This window comes from Mastomys coucha, unplaced genomic scaffold (genome assembly GCF_008632895.1).
Source record: "Mastomys coucha isolate ucsf_1 unplaced genomic scaffold, UCSF_Mcou_1 pScaffold22, whole genome shotgun sequence".
NCBI classification, from domain to species: Eukaryota; Metazoa; Chordata; class Mammalia; order Rodentia; family Muridae; genus Mastomys; species Mastomys coucha.
The window spans coordinates 185370058-185389207 of NW_022196905.1; the positions used below are offsets into that span (position 1 = coordinate 185370058).

General features: G+C 43.0%; 1 protein-coding gene across 10 annotated transcripts in view; it reads left to right on the forward strand.

The window, feature by feature from the left end:
* Positions 1-19150, forward strand: part of Fat1 (FAT atypical cadherin 1) — a 122878-nt gene that overhangs the window by 39043 nt on the left and 64685 nt on the right. For all 10 annotated transcript variants that reach the window (XR_004109910.1, XM_031339635.1, XM_031339641.1 and 7 more), the window contains exon 3: positions 18262-18576. Coding sequence is in view for 9 of the 10 variants with exons in the window: in XM_031339635.1 (XP_031195495.1) it covers positions 18262-18576 (315 nt within the window). In the remaining variant the exon portion in view is untranslated. The remainder of the gene's footprint in view (positions 1-18261; positions 18577-19150) is intronic.

Here is a 19150-nt window from a genome sequence, read left to right on the forward strand (position 1 = left end):
CCAGCTGCTCTTGAGTCTGGGCAAAGCCTTTTCTGATCTATAAACATCTTTAAAGAGTAGGATCTGGGGGGCAGTAAGCTATGGCACCCCAGAGTGTAACAACATGCACCGTGTGACTTTTGTACAGGTAAGTCGCTCCCTTGTTTGTGTGTCTTCGTTTATCCAGCATGCATGTATTCCAGGAAGTGGAGTCCCTACATCTGTAAGCTTAAGGATTTGGGGGGCAGGGAAGGTGACACAGATCGCCACATTTCTGGACGGAAACAGCGACACACCAGCAGCTAGCTTTGCTGCCTTTGAGTCATTTAGACTTCATGAAGTCAAAATGGTATCAGTTAGGCGAGAGGTAGCATAGCATTGAAACAGCAGATGTTCATTGTCTGCCTCAGGTCTTGGTGTTGTTTTTAATAAGTATGTTTTTAATAAGCCAAACTTTGGGACAGAACTCTGGTTTAACCTGAATTTTTTTTTTCTTTTTTCAGATTCTTGTCCCAATAACATCCTGTGGCTCATTTTTATATATTAAGTTTCAAGGTCTTTGTTTTGTTTTGTTTTGTTTTTACAAAGTCAATGTCTCCCAAGTGCCTGCTGCAGGTTATGTAGGTGAAATCTTTCGAGCTGTTCTTTTCTTTCCCCTGGTTGGATACTGCTTGCTCCGAAGCTTCATGTTTAAGAAGACTGTATGGTTTTAGTTGCCGTGGGACTTTTTAAATTTAAGAAGGGACTTTACTTTTAAAACGCCAAACTATACATTCTTCCTTCCTTCTCTTTTTAATAAAATAACCCCCCCTTCCGTGCCCACACATACATAACAAGCAGTAGCGATTCAGGGACAGAAGTCTTCATCACAGGATGCTATGAGACGGACACATTTGTATTTAGGCACCAAGCAATTGCTAGCTCTTAATCCAGGCTGAAAAATTAGGAAAGCTTGTGTTGGTAGCTCAGCTCACGAGAGTGCTTGGATCTGAGTTGTCTCCCTAGAAACCACCTCAAACGGCTGGGTGAGGTGCGAAACCCTAAGTGGGAGACTTGACAGGTGGGTCTCCAGGGCTTCTGGGTCCCCAGCCTGGGCTACTTAGGGAGCTGACAGCCTGTGAGAGAGAGACCTGGCCTCAAAAACTAAAACCTAATGACAAAGTTCTGAGAGGGATGAGGAGCACCACCCAGGCCCGACCTCTGGTCCCGGTGCACGTGAGTGGGTATTACAGACACTTGTGTGCTCATATGTTGACATCCATCCCTGCCTCTCTGCAATTCAACAAAGGCGAGAAGTACCCAGAAACCCAGGGTTCCGTTCTGAGCACAGTGCCCAGCAGTTGAAAAAGGACAGATCATTCAAAGTTGCTAATTTAGACAGTGGGTTTAGGAATTAAGTATACGTAAGATATTTGTACTCAAGGCAGAGTGCTGCACTGGGAGAGACGGTATAGGTTAATGTACAGATTTAAATGAGCGGAGGTAAGAGTGAGCCCTTGGGGAAGAGGGCACACAGTCAGAAGCTCGGAAATGCTGTATTCTCCTTATAGTTCCTGTAATTCATGAAAACTGCACTGTAGGAGGTAGCTCACCAACTAAGTGATAAAGGTAGAAGCCTGCGTGTCAGGAGATCCCTAAAGAATTTGGGTGGAGAACAAGTGGTTAAGGTAGTTGCCCAAGTTCCCTGCCTTGGGGGGAGTAGGGGTACTGCTCATCTAAGAGGCCTCGATGCTGAACAGATGTGTCTTTAATCATCCGGAGGTAAGGAATCCATTGCTTTTAAACGAGACAGTGCTTGTCTGCTTCAGTGGGACTCTTGATTATAGCTATCTAGGGCTGTATTTAGATGCTTGCCTCCCCTGGGTCATTTGTGGTCTCACTTTGGGGCTTGTCATAGGTGGCTCAGAGAGCTGGGCAGCATAGGACTCAGAGGCCTGTGCATCTCTTCAGCTAGGTTTTGTTTGATCCTAACGTTACAGAAGCTAAAGGAAAGATTTCTTAACAGTGGATTCCACTGCTTGGATGCTCAGAAATTGTCCATTACCTACAGACGCAGGGATAAATCTCCGGTGCTTTATCGTGCAACCTACCAAAGGGAACAGGAACAAGAGTTCAAAGCCTACCAGCGGTGTTTGGTGGAGAGGGCAATGCTTCTTACTTCACTTGAAGGGAAAGATTCAGAGTGGAAATTAAGAGAAAGCCTTGTCTATCACAGAGGCTGGAGACTGTGTGTTGGCTTTACAGAAATGAGTTATAGCAGTCACACAATTCCATACTTGGGAAGTACTAAGCAGGCTTAAAGGCAACTTTTGAAGGCAATTTACTTGGGAAATTCTCCCAAAAGTTCTAGAAAGGAACCTCTAAAATATACCCAAAGGAAAAGTTAACCAGAGCTAACTGTGTTGATTGCATAATCTGCATCTGGAAGATAAAGGATGACTGAGCTGTTATTAGGATGTCTAAAGGCACCATAGGCTCTTTATTTTGTCCTTTCTCCTGCTCTAATTGTAAAATCTGAATTTAAGAATTTGAAGATCCCTCAGTTGAACTAGGAATCTCAAGGCACCGCACATTATGCTCTAACAAATTCCAGTGTATAGATTAAATTGCTCTCTCACAAGGGTGGCCTCTTACCATTCTCCAATTGCAGTTCTGAACGACTCTCTGCTGTCATAGACAATACTTTAAGGACACAGGTAGTGCCTGGGTTCAGCTTATTCCTTCCTGAAATACAGGGTTTGTTCTCCCTTCCCTTGCCTTTTTGAGTTACTTTGTTTGATGGGGGATTCAGTGCCCTTGGAGTACCCTTCCCTAATGAAAGAAAGGTGAGGTTCATCAAAGGGATGGCAGATAAGAGAGGAATGTGCTTCTAGGTCGCAGCTGTCATCTTGGCTTTGAGTTTGGGCCCTGTGTACTTCACCTTTCTTGCCCAAGGGATTCTAGAGGGCACTGGTTGGCTTTTTTTTTTTTTCCCCTCTAAGATACAGTGTTTCATGCAGAAGTGGGGTTGGCTGCTTAACTCCTGAATTCATGGCTTTTGGATTATAAAAGGAATTGGCAAAGTAGGAAGAGATTGACCTTTCCAGCTAGTCAAAACTAAATGCCAGGTGTTAAGTCCTAGCCACATCGGAGTCGGTTTTCAATGAGAGGTCACCCTGTTGTTTACAGTTGTTACATTGTTGCTGAATTGCTACCCGGTTCACATTGTTTGCCTGAAAGTGTCTGTGTTGTGCTACATTAAGGCTCTTGTCTCGCCCCTGTTATCCCAAAGTTAATGATTAACACCTGGCTGTTCACTTGTGCAAGGATATATTGATTGCCTTGGAAAAATACATGGCGATTGTTTCAAGCATCCTAAAGAAGTGTGGATGGTGTTTTATTCCGCTGAATGTGGGCCAAGTGTCAGCTCCACTCTTCTGCTTCGGAATGCTCAGGTGTGGAAGGCACATTTTTCTAGGGATGAAGCACGGAACAGTAGTGCCTCTTGTATGGGAGCCAACAGGGAAGTGTGTGTGTGTGTGTGTTTCGAGACAGGGTTTCTCTGTGTAGCCCTGGTTGTCCTGAAACTCACTCTGTAGTCCAGATTGGCCTCGAACTCAGAAATCCACCTGCCTTTGCCTCCCAAGTGCTGGGGTTAAAGGCGTGCGCCACCACTGCCCAGCGCCAACAGGGAATTTATAAAAAAATTTATAGAATACAATTATAAAAGCATGTTCTCTCACACAGCCGGACCTTGCCCCCTGAACTAAGGTTTCAGACATGCAAGCTAAGAGGCTGTCCTTGGATATACTTATACAGTTGGGGGAGGAATCTAGATTATATAGCTTAAGACAGAGTGTACCTTATTGTTGTCAAATACACAATCATTTAATTGAGTGAGCAGGTGAGATTCCTATGTGAAGAAGGCTTCTTACAGACAATGCATTCTCTAATAAAGCACACAAGTTCTGCCTTACTTCCTTAAGGAGGTAGCATGGATTTATAGTTTGAGCTAGGCTATTAATTTTCGTGTTCACTTATTCGGGTAAGTGAGCCGTGGGAATGTCTGTGTGGAGTTGCCTCAGTGGAGTTAGTACAGTAGCCATCCTGTTGAGCTATCACTAGTAAAAACTGGAAAATTCTGTTTTCTTAAATTTGTAGGCAGTATTTTGTGGTTTGTTTGTTTATTTCTTTATTTATTTATTTTGGGCTATGAAGATTTTAGAGGTGCCACTGAGAGAATTTAGCCATTCTCAGAAATTTCTCCCATAGATCTCTCTGATTCCTCCCCAAAATGGCTAACTTGCACAGAGAATGAAGAACAAAGTCTAAAAGGCGCTCGCTGATCCTGTACCTTGAAGACAATAACTTGTTTATTGAATTAGCCCAGAGTGTTGTGGGAGGCTGTGGGGACAGAGACTGGGGTGGGGGTGGGGTGGGATGCCACTTGTCCCCCAAGGGCTATTCATTAGCAGTGAGCACATACAAAGTAGTTCATCCTCCTTAACTCCCTTTATTGTAAATGAAGGAAGGCGTAGGACTGGTTCTCAACCTGTGGGTTGAGAGCGCCTGGAGGGTCTTTCTCAGTCATCCTGCATATCAGACATTTATTTGCATTAGGATTCATAACAGTAGCAAAATTTAGAGTTATGAAGTAGTAGGTAGCATCGAAAATGGTTTAATGGTGGAGAGTCACCACAGTAGGAGGAACGGTGTTACAGGGTCTCCAGCATTAAGAGGTTGAGAACCACTGACTTAGCAGAAGAGTTCCCTGGGGTCTCCATTGTGAGTATTTAGCATCTATTGACACCTCCTCCTACCGGAACGGGTTCGGAGTGCTGACGTCTTCCGTGTACAAGGTAGACACAAGGTTTATGAAGCTTGATTTCTAGAGAGGAAACAAGGTGAAACCAAGGAAAACTGTGCTTCCCAGCCCCACCTTGGGCTCAGCAGTGTTGGGAAAATAAGCAGCCTCACAGCGCTTAGGCGGCACGTGGTGTTCAATGCTCCTAGAGGGTGAGTGGCCAGGGAAGGGTTTCCAGGGAGGAGTTAAAAGCTGGGTCCAGTGAGTGGAAAGACTGGTGTCTGAAGATACCTTCTGACCAGAAACGGTAGGGAGTCTTCATATACTGTCCTGTTTGCACAGCTCCAAGTTTGCCCTGAGCTTGGACTAGGCTGAGACCGAAGGTGAGGTGAGTCAGACAGTCCCAGGAGGGCACTAGTTGTCTGTCTCTCCTGATGATTCACGCCCTACAGACAGCCAGGCCTTTTTGGAGTCAGGAGCTTGTGCTCCTGGGACTTGGGGGCCACTGCTCCCTGTCCTTGCTGCTGTTCATCCTATTGTCCTGGAAGCCCATTGACAGTTCTGGTCTTAGTCTGAGCTTTACCTCTGGCTCCCCCCAGAGCCTCTGAGATAATCTGTCCTCACTGATAATAGCAAAATCCACGGGAATGCTCTTCTGTGTGCCTCATGGCTCCTTTCAGTTTGGATGGCGTACCCAAACCAATTTACCTGTCTGGCAGTAGATTTTCTTTTGGGATATAAACCTTATAAGGCGAGATTGCTGTTTTAACTACTTAAAAAAAAAATCATTAAAAGCATTTTTTTTTTCATCTCGACATGTTTTTACTTTCTGAAAAGTTGTCTTCATGCATAGAATTCATAAAAGCGGTGTTAGAAGCAAGGGCAGCTTTTTGAAGCAGAAAGTAAGGTAGTATGAGGAGGAGACTCTCAAGGAGGTGTGCGATTCAGATTCCCTAATTCCCAACCACCTGGGCTTGCTTTCAGCAGTTCTGGAAGGGTTCCTGTCTGCTGTCTCCTTTATATGGTGCTAGTAACTTCATTTGGCGAGTAAGGAATCAGTATTCCATAGGGAAGAAATGTTAACCTTCAGAATGAGTTGAACGGACTTGGTTAGTTTGAGAATCAGCAGTGACTAAATTTAAATTTTAAATACATAGCAATGAGAGCAGGAGGCAGTGCCGCTCCTGGCCCGCCATCCCGTCTGCGCTCCAGGCCTTTGTAAGGCCTTTTCCCCTAGTTTGGATTTTCACTTCATATCTGTTATCAGTTCTGTATTTTAGTGGGGTTGGGGAAACATGGAGCCTTTGTTTTGCCCACAGCGTGCATGTCACATTTACACGTCCGCTAAAACTAACGTCATCCTGAAGTGCTCTGGCTCCACTCATGTCTTTGTGTTCAGTACTGGAGGAGTGCAGTGGCTTCTCTTGTCTTTGGTCAGTAGAGTCTTGAGGGTAGAAGACTCACACACTCACACAGATACACACTCACACAGATACACACTATTTGTCTTTAGTCAGTAGAGTCTATTGGGCACAGTAATTGTTACACAGGCATCAGGACCGGCACCCATGTAAAAAGTGGGATATGGTGGCAGTGCTGGGAGGTGGAGACCGGAGGACCCGGGGGAGTCATTGACTAGCCAGTCCAGTCTTAAACAATATATGGTGGCAGGGCAGTTCAGAGATGGCTTGGCAGTTGAGAGTACTTGCTGTCCTTGCAGGGGCCCTGCGTTTGGTTTCCATGGTCCACATTGGGCATCTCAGAACCTCAGGTAGTGTTAGTTCCAACTGAGCTCACATCCTCTTCTCGTCTCTGCAGACCTGCATAAAATAGTGTCCGTGCACACACAACACACACACACACACACACACACACACACACACAGACACTCAGGCAAGTGAAGATAAATCTTTAAAGATATGGTGGAGGGCAGTTGAGAAAGGTATTCAGTATTGACCTATGTCCCCCATACATACAAGCCACAGATATGTCTCTTGTGCTCTTCCCCCCCCCCCCACGAGAGCATGCTCTCGCACACAAACACACACATGCACACTGTTTTGTTGATGTTGCTTGTTTAAGTAACTGCTAGTATGATGGGTCACCTGGCCTTTTAGGCATATCCAGCCTGTAGTCCACAGGCCACATGTGTATTAGTCCCAGGGTCTTTTGTAGATCATGTATGTCACCATGTCAAAAAGTTGCCAGTAATTGATTCCTGCAGCTCTGTCTGGAGCACCGTTTTCATAATAATGTGCTTCTGTTCGCCAGCTTTCTCTCTACAAAGTTGATGCCTTAGTGAGTACAGAGGTTGGTCATTAAGGCTCAGTGTGGGAGCAAATGCCTTGTAATGTGTCTGATAATCCATGACTCACTCTGGAGGTTGGTTCCAGGGGTACTTGAGCTTGAGGCTGGTCTGGGCGGTGCTGAAATTATTTTATTCTTCAGTTTTAAAATAGTCAAATATACTGCCCTGAGTAATGGTTTGGAGTATGTGATTAAGTCAGGCTTCTCACTGAGCCTGGAAGTCACCAAGTGGGCAGCACTAACTGGTCAGCAAGCCCCAGGATCCTCCTGTCTCTCTGCCTCCCCAACCCTGGCATATCCTTCTGCATTTTTTTTATGTAGTTGTTGCTGGATCTGAACCCAGGTCCTCATATTCACCTGGCAAACACCTTATCAATTGAGCTACCTCCCTGGCCCTACCAATCTGTTCTTAAATTGCCTTTTCATGTCTCAAGAAGTGTATTTTTAGTCTCTAAACTGATGAATCAGCAACAGCCTGTCTTAGTCTTTGAACTGAGTTTGCGAGAGCCTTGCCGTGTGTTTGCTATCTGCTTAAAATAGTGTCCTTTGGGTAACCTGTGCAGCACACAGTTGCAGCTCGGAAAGGTTGGTTTGTCTGCTGTACGTCTAGATTCCTTTAAGTCTTGATTACTTCTCTTAGCACTCATTCCAATGCTATCTTTTGTCATTAAAATATCAAATTAGAACTCCTCAGTTATGTAAATAATGCCATTTACCTAAGAAAACTGTGAGTTCTGAAAACCCATCCTGGATCCCTGCAGTTTGACACAGTGACCTCTGTTTGAACAAAAGTTCCCTGGTCTGAGAAATCTAACCTCCTTAGTGAATTGAGATCATTAGAGATAGGTGAAGTAATTTGAGATGTTTGCTGGCATAAAATGTGGTGGTTGAGGTTTCTACTAAGTAACCAACTGGTGTTTCTGAAGCAGGCCGTGACTCGGTTAGATTCACCTAGAAGTTTCTGAAATCTTATAAATTTGGGATTTGACAGCAAAAATGAGTATTTTGGGTAGTTCCTGTAAATTATTTCTTTTCAATATATAAATAACTTTGAACTTTTTAAATTGAGAAATTGCTTTATTAAAGTTAAAAAAAAAATCCTTACCACACATTTGGTCAAAAGTTCTGTCCTTGGGAGAGGGAGAGGAAGAAGGCTGATCGAGGCTCCATTAGCACAAGTGTCAATAGCAAATGGAATTTTTATTAGTTCGGTTGGCACTCAGTTCGAAAAGAACACGCCTTCCTTTTTGCACAGCTGAATTGCGTGTAGATCTTAGATTTTATTTTTAGAGAATCAGTTGCTGGTCCTTTTCCGCATTTAAATTCTGTTTTATAGGAGCCCAAGCAAGCTCAGGGAAGGAAAGGCCTGCTCCTTTCTGCTCCCTTCCAGGTTGTGCATTCTAGGACCCGGAGACAACTGGCTGGCTTGGCAGGAGCTCAGTGTGTGCAGTGAGCTGGGCGGTCTGGAAAGGGGCAGGCCCGAGCTCATTCCATTCCTTCTTTAGCAAGGAGCCTGGGAGGCTGGCACAGGCCTGCTTGTTTCAACTGACATTTCACTCCCTGAATGGGGCTTTGTCTTCATACCGAAACATAACTTTTTCATACACACACGCTCTAAGAGGTCGTTAGTCAGCTTAGGGAAACCTGTACATTGCCCTTACCTTTTACATTCTTGAGATTTCTTCAGTTGTGTTGACAAGGCCTTCAGTTAATGCTTTGTGAAACAGTGGTTTTTTTTTTTTTTTTTTTTTTTTTTTTTTTTTTTTTTTTTTTTTTTTTTTTTTTTTTGTTGTTGTTTTTAACAGTATAATTCATATCTGTAGAGATACTTCTTTGGCACAAGTTAGAAAATGTCAAGTGGAGGAAATAGTGTCCACCCACTGTTCTGACCTCCCTGTGCCTACCCCCACCTCCATCTCTCGAAGGATGGAGCTAGGCTGTGATTATTTTGAAGGTCATGTGATCATAGATTGCTCCACAGAAATCAATCAGGGATTCCTTAACCTCAGATCGACCTTGGTGGGAGAGCTGTGATGCACTTAGATGTTAAAGTTCGGCATTATCCTTCGCAAACAGTTGTTGTTGGCCCTGCTGGTCTGGTGAATGACTTTTCACTTACTTATTTTCCCCTAAGACCCTTTTTTTCTCTTCTGAGTTCCTGGAGTGCCTGGTACCTTGGCCACCTGGCACATGGGCAGAATTTCATGTTTGTCTCGTGGATTAAACCAAGTAGCAGTCATGTGAAGCTAGCTCTACATTATTTCTAGCCAAACTGAAAATCCGACAAGCAGCGTGAGGTGCTGTTGATGAGGAAGATGAAGCATGTAGTAGTTTTCACATCTCTCTCACATCACCGCGGAGGACTGGATTCAGACTGACAGGAAATCTCCTTTCCCAAAGCGTTTTTTTTTTTCTCCCTTAAATCATGGCTTTTGATCTGCTATAAACTTTTATAACTGGTTTATGATTGAGAACTCAGGACCTGACACTTCCCCTTCATATTCTAACATTAATAATGTATTCCCGGTTACCTTATGATATCTGTCCTGTTATTAATACAGTATATCGTTTTATTTAGTGTGAGTATAGTCTGTGCTACGCAGGCTTTGCGGTGTTTGGTGGAGTGCTGTGGAGTTCTCTTCCGTTGCAGGCTTCTTAGTAGGACCGACTCATCTGTAACCCCCCAGCTTCCCCGATGGGCTCATCAGCCTTTAGTCTGGTTCCTCATGTCAACCATGTTGCTTCTCTGTCATAGTCAAGGGTTGGCAGACTTCAGATGGTGTGTAACTTCACCTTAAATGATGGATGAAGACCACCTTCCCAGGCAGCACCTGGTGTGGCCTCTAGAGCTCTTTCGTCAAGTCTTAGGTTCTGCTGCTTCTGTTCCTGGGTTGAGCAATGCAGGAAATCTCTCTTAACTTCTGAAGCTTACTGAATTCTGAGAAGCAGAGCATGCAGATGACTGGCTGGGGACGTAGTTTGTGGAGATGCTATTAGGATGACTGGCGTGTTATTTTAGACCTATGACTTCAGCCTCAGGTCTCCATTCTTAAATATTTAAAATAGGAAAATACTCATTGAGCTTACAGGATCATGGAGACTAGATTAAATTTATGGTGTGGGATAAAGGTGTCACATGCCTTTAATCCCAGCACTCGGGAAGCAGAGGCCGTTGGATCTCTATGATTTCAAGGCCAACCTGGGCTACATAGTAAGGTCCAGAATAGCCAGAACTACATAGTGAGACTCTGTGTCTGTCTGTCTGTCTGTCTGTCTGTCTGTCTGTCTGTCTGTCTGTCTCTGTCTGCCTCTGTCACTTCTCTCTCTCTCTGTCTCTCTGTCTCTGTCTCTGTCTCTGTCTGTCTGTCTCTCTCTCTCTCTCTCTCTCTCTCTCTCTCTCTCTCTCTCGCGCGCGCGCACACACACACACACACACACACACACACACACACAATTTGGTGCATGTAAAGTACTTGTGAAGTGCATCCACTAGCCTACACAGGGAGAAAGTTTTGCCAAAGGCAGACTTAATATGTATTGGTATTTGGATAATTTTTAATACCCAAGGAGGAGCTTCTTTTAGGAAGAGAGTTTATCCATTTGAGCCCTCATCAGAAGTCTCAATGATCTGACATGGAGATCTGAATGTGGAGTCGTTTCTCCACAAGGCTCGCAGTGACTCACTGCTGAGCTGAAGTCTCCACGCTTGAAACGTGATGCCCCAAATCAGCTTATGTACTTAATTAATGTAAGACCAGTAAGCTTCAAATCTTCAAATCGTGCTTAGCTCCCTTTAAAGCTGCCTCAACAGTCTCAGATGGAAATTTAGAGACACACTTTTTTTTTAATTAAAGAGATAGAAAGCAAGGTAATAAGATAAAAATCAAATATGACCATTGCTACATTTAAAAAAAAAAACTTTCTCCTTTGAATCATTAATTTATGACTTAGTGCTAGACAACAGAATACAGAAATCTTAGGCCTAAAACTTTGTGCATTTGGGGAAGTGTACTTTGAGTTGTTAATTGTTGAAGGTGTGGCAATATACATTGTTAAGCCTTCCCTTACTCTATGTGAACCAGAGATAACTCCTTGGAGATGACTCTTCGCTTTACTTCCTGCAGAGCGGCAGATATACTGAATGGACAAGCATGGGTCTCTATGGCACAGGGAGGGCATAGGTAGTTAAATTGTGTTGGCTGTGGGTTCTTGGCTAATGAGTACATAGATCCTGGCTGCTTTTGCTGTGAACACCTGAGGAATTTTGAGAAACTACAGATGTAAAAATTTACTTAACCATGAATAATCTTATTAATTGTCTGTAAGCATACCTGAATATCATTTCCATACCTTAGATATATACAGAAAAATCTATTTAAAGATATGTGTCTGTGATCTAGAGAAAGACCTAAGAATATTCCATGTCAGGGAGGGCATCTTGGTTACTTTTATTTAAGTTACTGAATGCATTTTCAGTATGGATTTTTAAACTGTTACTGAAATGTACAGGTTTATGAAAATACTTGTTTACTTATATTTAGCCCACTGGCTTTCCACATCCTTTCAGCTTGTTTATTCTGGGTATTTTTTTCTGCTTATGTTTTAATGTGTATAATGTGTTTTTACTCAGTTTGGACACCAATTGGCATTCTTTCCTGCAGCCATTGTACCTGTCTTAGTGTTCTATTGCTGTGAGGACACCACACACACACACACACACACACACACACACACACACACACACACTCTGGGCATGGTGTGGGCCCTTGTGTCTTACACACACATATACAGATAGACAGACACACACACACTCACACACTATGCGCTTTCACACACACAGAGACAGACAGACAGACACACACACACACAGACACACATAGACACAGACATACTCTGGGCCTGGAGTGGGCCCTTGTATCTTACACACACACACACTTACACACACACACACACACACACTGGGCCTGGTGTGGGCCCTTGTGTCTTAGAAACACACATACACACATACACACATACACTCACACACACAGAGACACGCACAGATACACTGGGTCTGGCATGGGCCCTTGTGTCTTAGATGCACACTCACTCACACACTCACACGCACAGACACATTCTGGGCCTGGTCTGGGCATTTGAATCCTCCAAACCCACTCCCAGTCCCAGTGATGCATCTTAGAGCCTCCAGCAAGGATGATGCATCTACTCATAAGTGGCTGGTGCTCCCGAGTGCTGCTGGTGCTCCCGAGTGCTACTGCTACCATTATTGCCATGGATTTCCTCGGCTCCTGGATATAAATGACAGCTGTAGCGAGTGACTAGTTGTGAAAGCTTGAGCCGTGTGGATCAGTAACGTGTCTTCAGCTCTGCTAGAAAGCTGGGAATCTTCCATGTGGCTGATTGTGTTCTTAGGGACAAAGGGGTTTCTCTGTAGGACACGAGTAAACAACCTGGCACTTTGCGTGGCCCGTAAGAGATGGTTTTAGATCATGTGTTTACTTGTATTTATTCTGTTATTTGACATGTGCTCACACTGGAGCCAAAGCTGGCGCTGAACTCCGTGGCAGCTTCTTCTTACTTAAGCCTCAGTCTTGAGATCACAAGCAGGAGACAGCGCTTCCAGCTGACTACCAGTCCTTACATACAATGTTTGTATTTCTTCAGTCATCTGACTTCAGGAAACTTCAATTTAGTTATTTATATGTACATGTAAATATTCATGGAGTATGAATGATATACCCTTACAGACATCTATGGGACCAATCACACCAGTCTAAAAAAATTCAAGGGTTTCTTAGTAGATAATGTTGCATGTGAAATTGGTGGTTATTTTAAAGCTGAATCAGATTTAAAAATTTCACTCCTTTAAAAGGCTCACAGGCTATGACATCCATCAGCATGACAGTTGATTGTGGTATTCTGATGGTGTGAGCCAGAATAAACCTTTCATCAAGTTAATTATCCCAGGTGTTATGTATCTATAGTAAGACACTGAACCCTGAATTTTGGAGATAAGGGTTGGGTAACTTAAGACACATTGGGACTCAAACCCAAGGCTTCGTGCTCCCTGGCTTGTGCTCTCCTGAAGCTGCATCCCCAGCCCCTCCCAGGTTTAAGGAGGGTACTGGGAAGCTGTGTACTCAACTTGATTTCTGAGTAGGAGTAACCAAAGATTCAGAAATAACAAAGTTTTTGTCCAAATCTCTGGCACTAGGACCCATTAGCAGCCATGGTCCGTTAAATAAAATTGGCAAACTTCAATCAGAGAGGTATTCTGTGGGCATGGAAAGTTGAATCACATTTTTTTTTGGCAGTGCGGCAACTTCATTTTGCCCTACAAAAGTTCCTGTGTTGGAATGGAGGCCACTGTGTCAGCTGTGAGGTGGAAGTAACAGTGAAACCAGCCTTAGTGGTAGCAAGACCGGAAAGCTTGATTCACTTTTAACAGTTTTCTTGAGCAATTAGTATTCCTAGGATATGTGCCATAATCCTAGGAGAAGCAGGCAAGGAAAGATGGCATCAATACCCACCTGGTTAAGTAGCTGGTGAGTCCTTCCGGGACGAGGGCCTGCCTCAGCTAGGTTTCCTTTTTTCATAATTTAAACATCTTTTTCCATATAGTATATCCTGATTATATTCTTTTTCTTCCTCTAGTTCCAAGATCCTACCTACTTCCTTACCCACCAACTCCATATTTCCTCTCTCTCCCCACCAAAAAGAAACAGACCAAAACCAAAACCAGTTTAACAATAAGACAAAAATACACAACAAAAACACCCACAAAAGACCCCCTGGAGTCTGTGTTGGCCATGATTCCCAGCACAGGGCCTGCCCTGGAGTGTGGTTGATACACGTGTGACACTCACATTAGAGAAAGCTGACTTTCTCTTTGCAGGCAGGCATCATTTGCAAATACCTTCTAGATTAGGGGCGGGACTTTTTAATCTACTTCCTCTGTTCACTGCAGGGACTTCCTTTGCTTTGATCCTGCATACGTCTTGTGTGTGCTACCTTAGTCTCTTTCTGTGTATCATCTTGCTGTGTCTGGAAGACTCTCATTTCCTTGGAGTCACTCATCACATCTGGCTCTTAATATCTCTCCTCCTCCTCTCCTCCTCCTCCTCCTTCTCCTTCTCCTCCTCCTCCTCCTCCTCCTCCTCCTCTTCCTCCTCCTCCTCCTCTTCCTCCTCTTCCTCCTCGTCCTTTTCCTCCTCGTCCTCCTCCTCCACTTAGATCCCTACATCCCGAGGGAAGGGATTTGATAAAAGATATCCCATTTATGGATGAGTGCTCTTTTAGAAATCACATGATCTTTCCCTTCAGCATAGTAGTGATTTCAACAGATGCATATTTAAAGTCAGTTTCCATAGTGACATCTGGTGGTGGCTTTGCAATCCCATGAAGCATGTTAGGAATGATAAATAGTTTTAGCTAATGGTTTCAGATTTCCAGCTTTTTTCAGATTGTTCAGCTTATTAGCAGCCTTTTTTGGAAAAAAATGTCTTCATTGTATTCTCAAGGTTAGAAAGTTGGGCACTCAGGCTTCTGTCATACTTCGTTTAAAGTAAGGGAACAATTCCTGATTATACCACACTGCTGGGCAGCCCATGGCCCAGGCATGTCTGGGCTGTGTTCTGTGCGCAGCATGTCCATCATTGAAAATCTCCCTGGTCATCCTGTGTGGTTCCCACATTCCTCGTAAGATAAGAATCCGGTGATTACCTTGTTCCTCCCTACTTTTACTGGATTTTACTTAGCATCTAGCTAGAGGGAATTCTCTAGAAGGCAAGGTTGCCTTTCCTCTTGACACTCTGGCCTTATCTGTCCTCTAATTGCATACTGTCACTGCTATCTAAAAGGTGAAAAAGAGCCAGGCATGGTGTGGTATGTACCCATAATCCCAGCACCTGATATAGAAGCAGGAGATTCTGTCTCATAGCAACCATTCTGTTCTTGTTTAAAAAGCAAAGACACGAAAGATAGAAAATTACAACTAGGAAAAGACAGGTCTGGGGAAAGCCGCAACAGGTTGTTAAAGTCAGGATGCAACTCCGGGCGAGTCTAAAGATAAAGATCCATTTTGTGTGTTAAATACATCTTTAAATACTAGACTTTATTTTTCCCAGGAAGAACAAGTTTGTAATTTCTCATACAAAGAGAAGTTATTACTGGTTATCAGCAGTTGAAAGTTGACTCGGAGGCAAGAGAATTAAGAGGAGGAGTAGAATTTTAAGAATGAGTACAATTGTCTCATTCACACCCAGTGATGGCTTGAAGGTGTCAGTTTTATTTGTGACTTTTTTTTTTCCCATGTGTTGGTGGTAGCTGTATTGGTTACAGGAATAAGGACTCGGTGACTCAAAGAATAAATGTTATTTCTAGTCGTACTTCTAGGTGGCTGGCATGTAGATTCTTTTAGAGATGAGGCTTTCTATAAGGAATAGACTGGATTCCTATCAACCCCTGCTTTGATTTAGGAGGTGTGGTCCATCCTGTAGCCCGTGACTTCCTGTCGTAGGAAAGTGGCCATCACGGTCCTTAATATTTGATACAACATTGTTTTCAACTCTTCCTTATACCCAGCTATTCTCCTGGCCATAGCTAGGAGTTATTGGGAGGGAATCACATCAAGAGGACCATGACCTTCACCCTGTGCTCCTTTGATTAGACTGGAGAACCAAGTCTAAGTGGAAGACTACATAGATGAGACTAGAGAAAACTGTGAGGGAAAGGAAATCAATCACTTGCTGTCCATCACAACATGCTTGCATTTCATGTCTTTCCCCTAAAGCTGTTGTTGTTTGAGTAACTGTATAATCTTCACCTGAATATTGACATTAGCAATGGAGATGAAGCCTGTCTTGTCTTCAGGGTGATATTTATCCTCCAGTCATTGGGCTCAGAATAGACCTGACCAGGAACTGGGCTGGCTCTGGATTCCAATGATCTGCCCTTTACTGGGAACTTTCCTCATGTCTGAGGTTTTTTTCATTGTGAAGTGGAGATAATAGCGTCACTAGTTGAAGCATGTCAGGAAAGATGTAACGGTTACAGTATGGGGCTACCATGATATCTGGTGTAGAGAGAATCTAGAACAAATTGTTTGTAGAATTGTCATTGCTTTATGAGCTTATAATTACATTGAGAGGACTACAGTTAATAAAGAAAAAGACAGCAGCATGAAATATCTGACGGTTAGAAGTTAGAGGCAGGGGGTAGAACCACCATGTGTCTTGTCTGCTTGAAATTTTCTAATAATACTTCACTTGTCCAACGGGTTTAATTGCATTTTAATGGAGCGGCAGCCCCGGAGAGTAAGCAGCATCTGCGCCTTCCTTTTGTTAATATGTAATCCGTGTAAGGAAATAGCCTGTGCTTCTGAACTCTTTGTGTAAAGTGATGGCTTGCAGTGAACAAGGAGGGATAGAAAAGACGTATTTGTTCAAGATGCAGTTACGATTCACTAACTTAGTGTGTTGTCGAATATGTAGAGATTGCCTTTGGGTTAAAGAAAAAGGGGGATCGTTTTTGGGTATAAATCAACTGTTAAGCAAAAGTGGCGGTAGACATTTAAGGTAGTTCCCTTTACATTTGGTTATTCATTATTCTGCAACTTTTTCTGATATCACACACCCAAAGAAGCAAGGATTTAAATTTAAGTATTCCTAAATATAAGAACTTTATTAACCATAGTTAATAACAATGTACTGTATCTGAACATTTAATGAGTATTAAGAATTCTCTCTCTCCCAGAATATCTATAGGCGGAGGTAATGCATAGTTAATTAGCTCAACTGAGCCATTCTATAGTGTATCCACATTTCAAAATGCTGTGTTGCACACAGTTAATGGGTTTATTTGATAGTATAAGTACATAATATGGGTATCAGATGGGGACCTTAGTGATTCTGAAATTCGAGGAGTTCTGGAGTGTGGTCAGGTGCATGGTGTTGAACGTTGAAGGTGTCATCAGTTCACAATGATCAATCATTCTGGGAGCTGAAAGGCAAGACTACACTCTTAAATGAAAGGCCAGATTTGCTTAAGAGAGCTCACATTTCCACTTTTAATCACTTTGTTGGGGGAAGATTCTGTAATTGAAATTTTAATAGATGTCTATAACTAGGCCAAAATACACCAGTCTCATTGAGTCTGTGTTCAGTGGCTACATGCTTCCTCTCTTCCCAGTTCTCAGTAAAAACTGTCTCATAGTTTGGGTCTCAATGGTAGACTCTGTATCCTGGTTCTAGCTTGAGCCATTCATTCATGAAGTGCAGAGTTGCTGTGTTTTATATGAGGAACCAGAAACACTGGGAGCAGCTAGGAAAGATACACTCTTGGAATGTAACTGGGAGAATTTATGTTTTTATAGCATACTGATTTTTATAACATACTGGTTTGCTTACGATGGTTAAAGATGTTAAGAGGTTTAACATGTAAGGTTTAACACAATCTCTCATTCTAGGCTTGCAAATTTTTCCTATTTTTTTCCTTAGCTTTTTTTTTTTTTGTAAGGATTGGGTAGCCTTACCTAGATGTGTAGAGGAATGTTACTCCTAGTCTCTGTCCCTGGCTTACAGAGTAGGACTGAGGCCATGGGTCTGAGCCCTCACTCCGGTTTCTCTTTGGTTTCCTGACTAATCTCCATGAAATTCAACACATATCAACTAGCATAAATTTCCTCTTTGGAAAACAGAGTATTAGACCATGAGATGATCTCTCAGTGTCCATGTCCCGGATTACTTTCAGATTTAGATCATAGATTTTTTTTTTCTTTGTTTTTTTCCTTTTTGGTTTTTTGAGATAGGGTCTCACTATGTATCCCTGGATGACTTTGTAGACCAGGCAGGCCATGAACTCATAGAAATCTATACATATGTTTTTAATCCCAGATCATAGATTTTTAAAGTGGTCTGCCTGACTGTTTGACACTAGTAATTTTGAATACTTCTTTAGCCTATATTATATGCCATGCATCTAACCATATCATAGGTATTAACTCATTAGTCAGCCATTAAGGCAGGCAGGCAGGCAGTTATGGAGATCCCTTAGGCAGGGAAACTGAGGCACAGAGACTTACTGGAGTTCATGCATCTAGCAAGTGACACATAAGGCACCAGCAAAGTTGTTATTCTCAGACACACGTGGCGTCCTGTGCTTGTCGTTAACTTTCTTTGATTGCTGCTTTCTAGGCGTTATAGAGACTTCAGACCGACTGGACAGAGAGTCGACGTCCCACTACTGGCTCACGGTCTACGCCACAGATCAGGGTGTGGTGCCTCTGTCATCCTTCATCGAGGTCTACATAGAGGTAGAGGATGTCAATGACAACGCACCACAGACATCAGAGCCCGTGTACTATCCAGAGATCATGGAAAACTCACCCAAGGATGTCTCTGTAGTCCAGATTGAGGCTTTTGACCCGGATTCCAGCTCCAGTGACAAGCTGACATACAGAATTACCAGCGGGAACCCACAAGGATTCTTCTTAATACATCCTAAAACAGGTGCGTCCGTGCTTCTAAATGGATTGTGTGTGTGTGTGTGTGTGTGTGTGTGTGTGTGTGTGTGTGTGTGTGTACACTCTCCCAGTTGAGAGCTAGGATTTAGCGTTTCTCTGTTGCCGAAGTTTCCTTGGTTCGGTACCTCTTTTCCCTCTTCAGAAACTCAGAACACGGTTTTATTTGTGGGTGGAATTTAATTCAAACACGTGTGTACCTCTTTGGGCTTCCTACCATATAGCTAACTGATAAGTTTTGCTTCATAGTAAAGTTTTGTGCCAGGATCTAAAACAGTTGTCATTTTTAACAGTAGTTCATTGATGATGCAGTAAGCCTAGAACAAAATTTGCTACTAAGTATCTGAATTTTTATAAAGGTGGGCTTTTTGTTTGTTTGTTTGGCTTTTTTTTTTTTTTCAGAGTTTTATTTCCTACTTCATTACTTTGTATTTGTAAGTCCTGTTTTAAATTTTTCCCAGAACTATGATGGTAAGTGACAGGGTCAGGGACAAGCTCCTTTAGGGTTGGAAGCCATTATGTTGTTCTCATCTCAAAGTCTGTGACACACACACACACACACA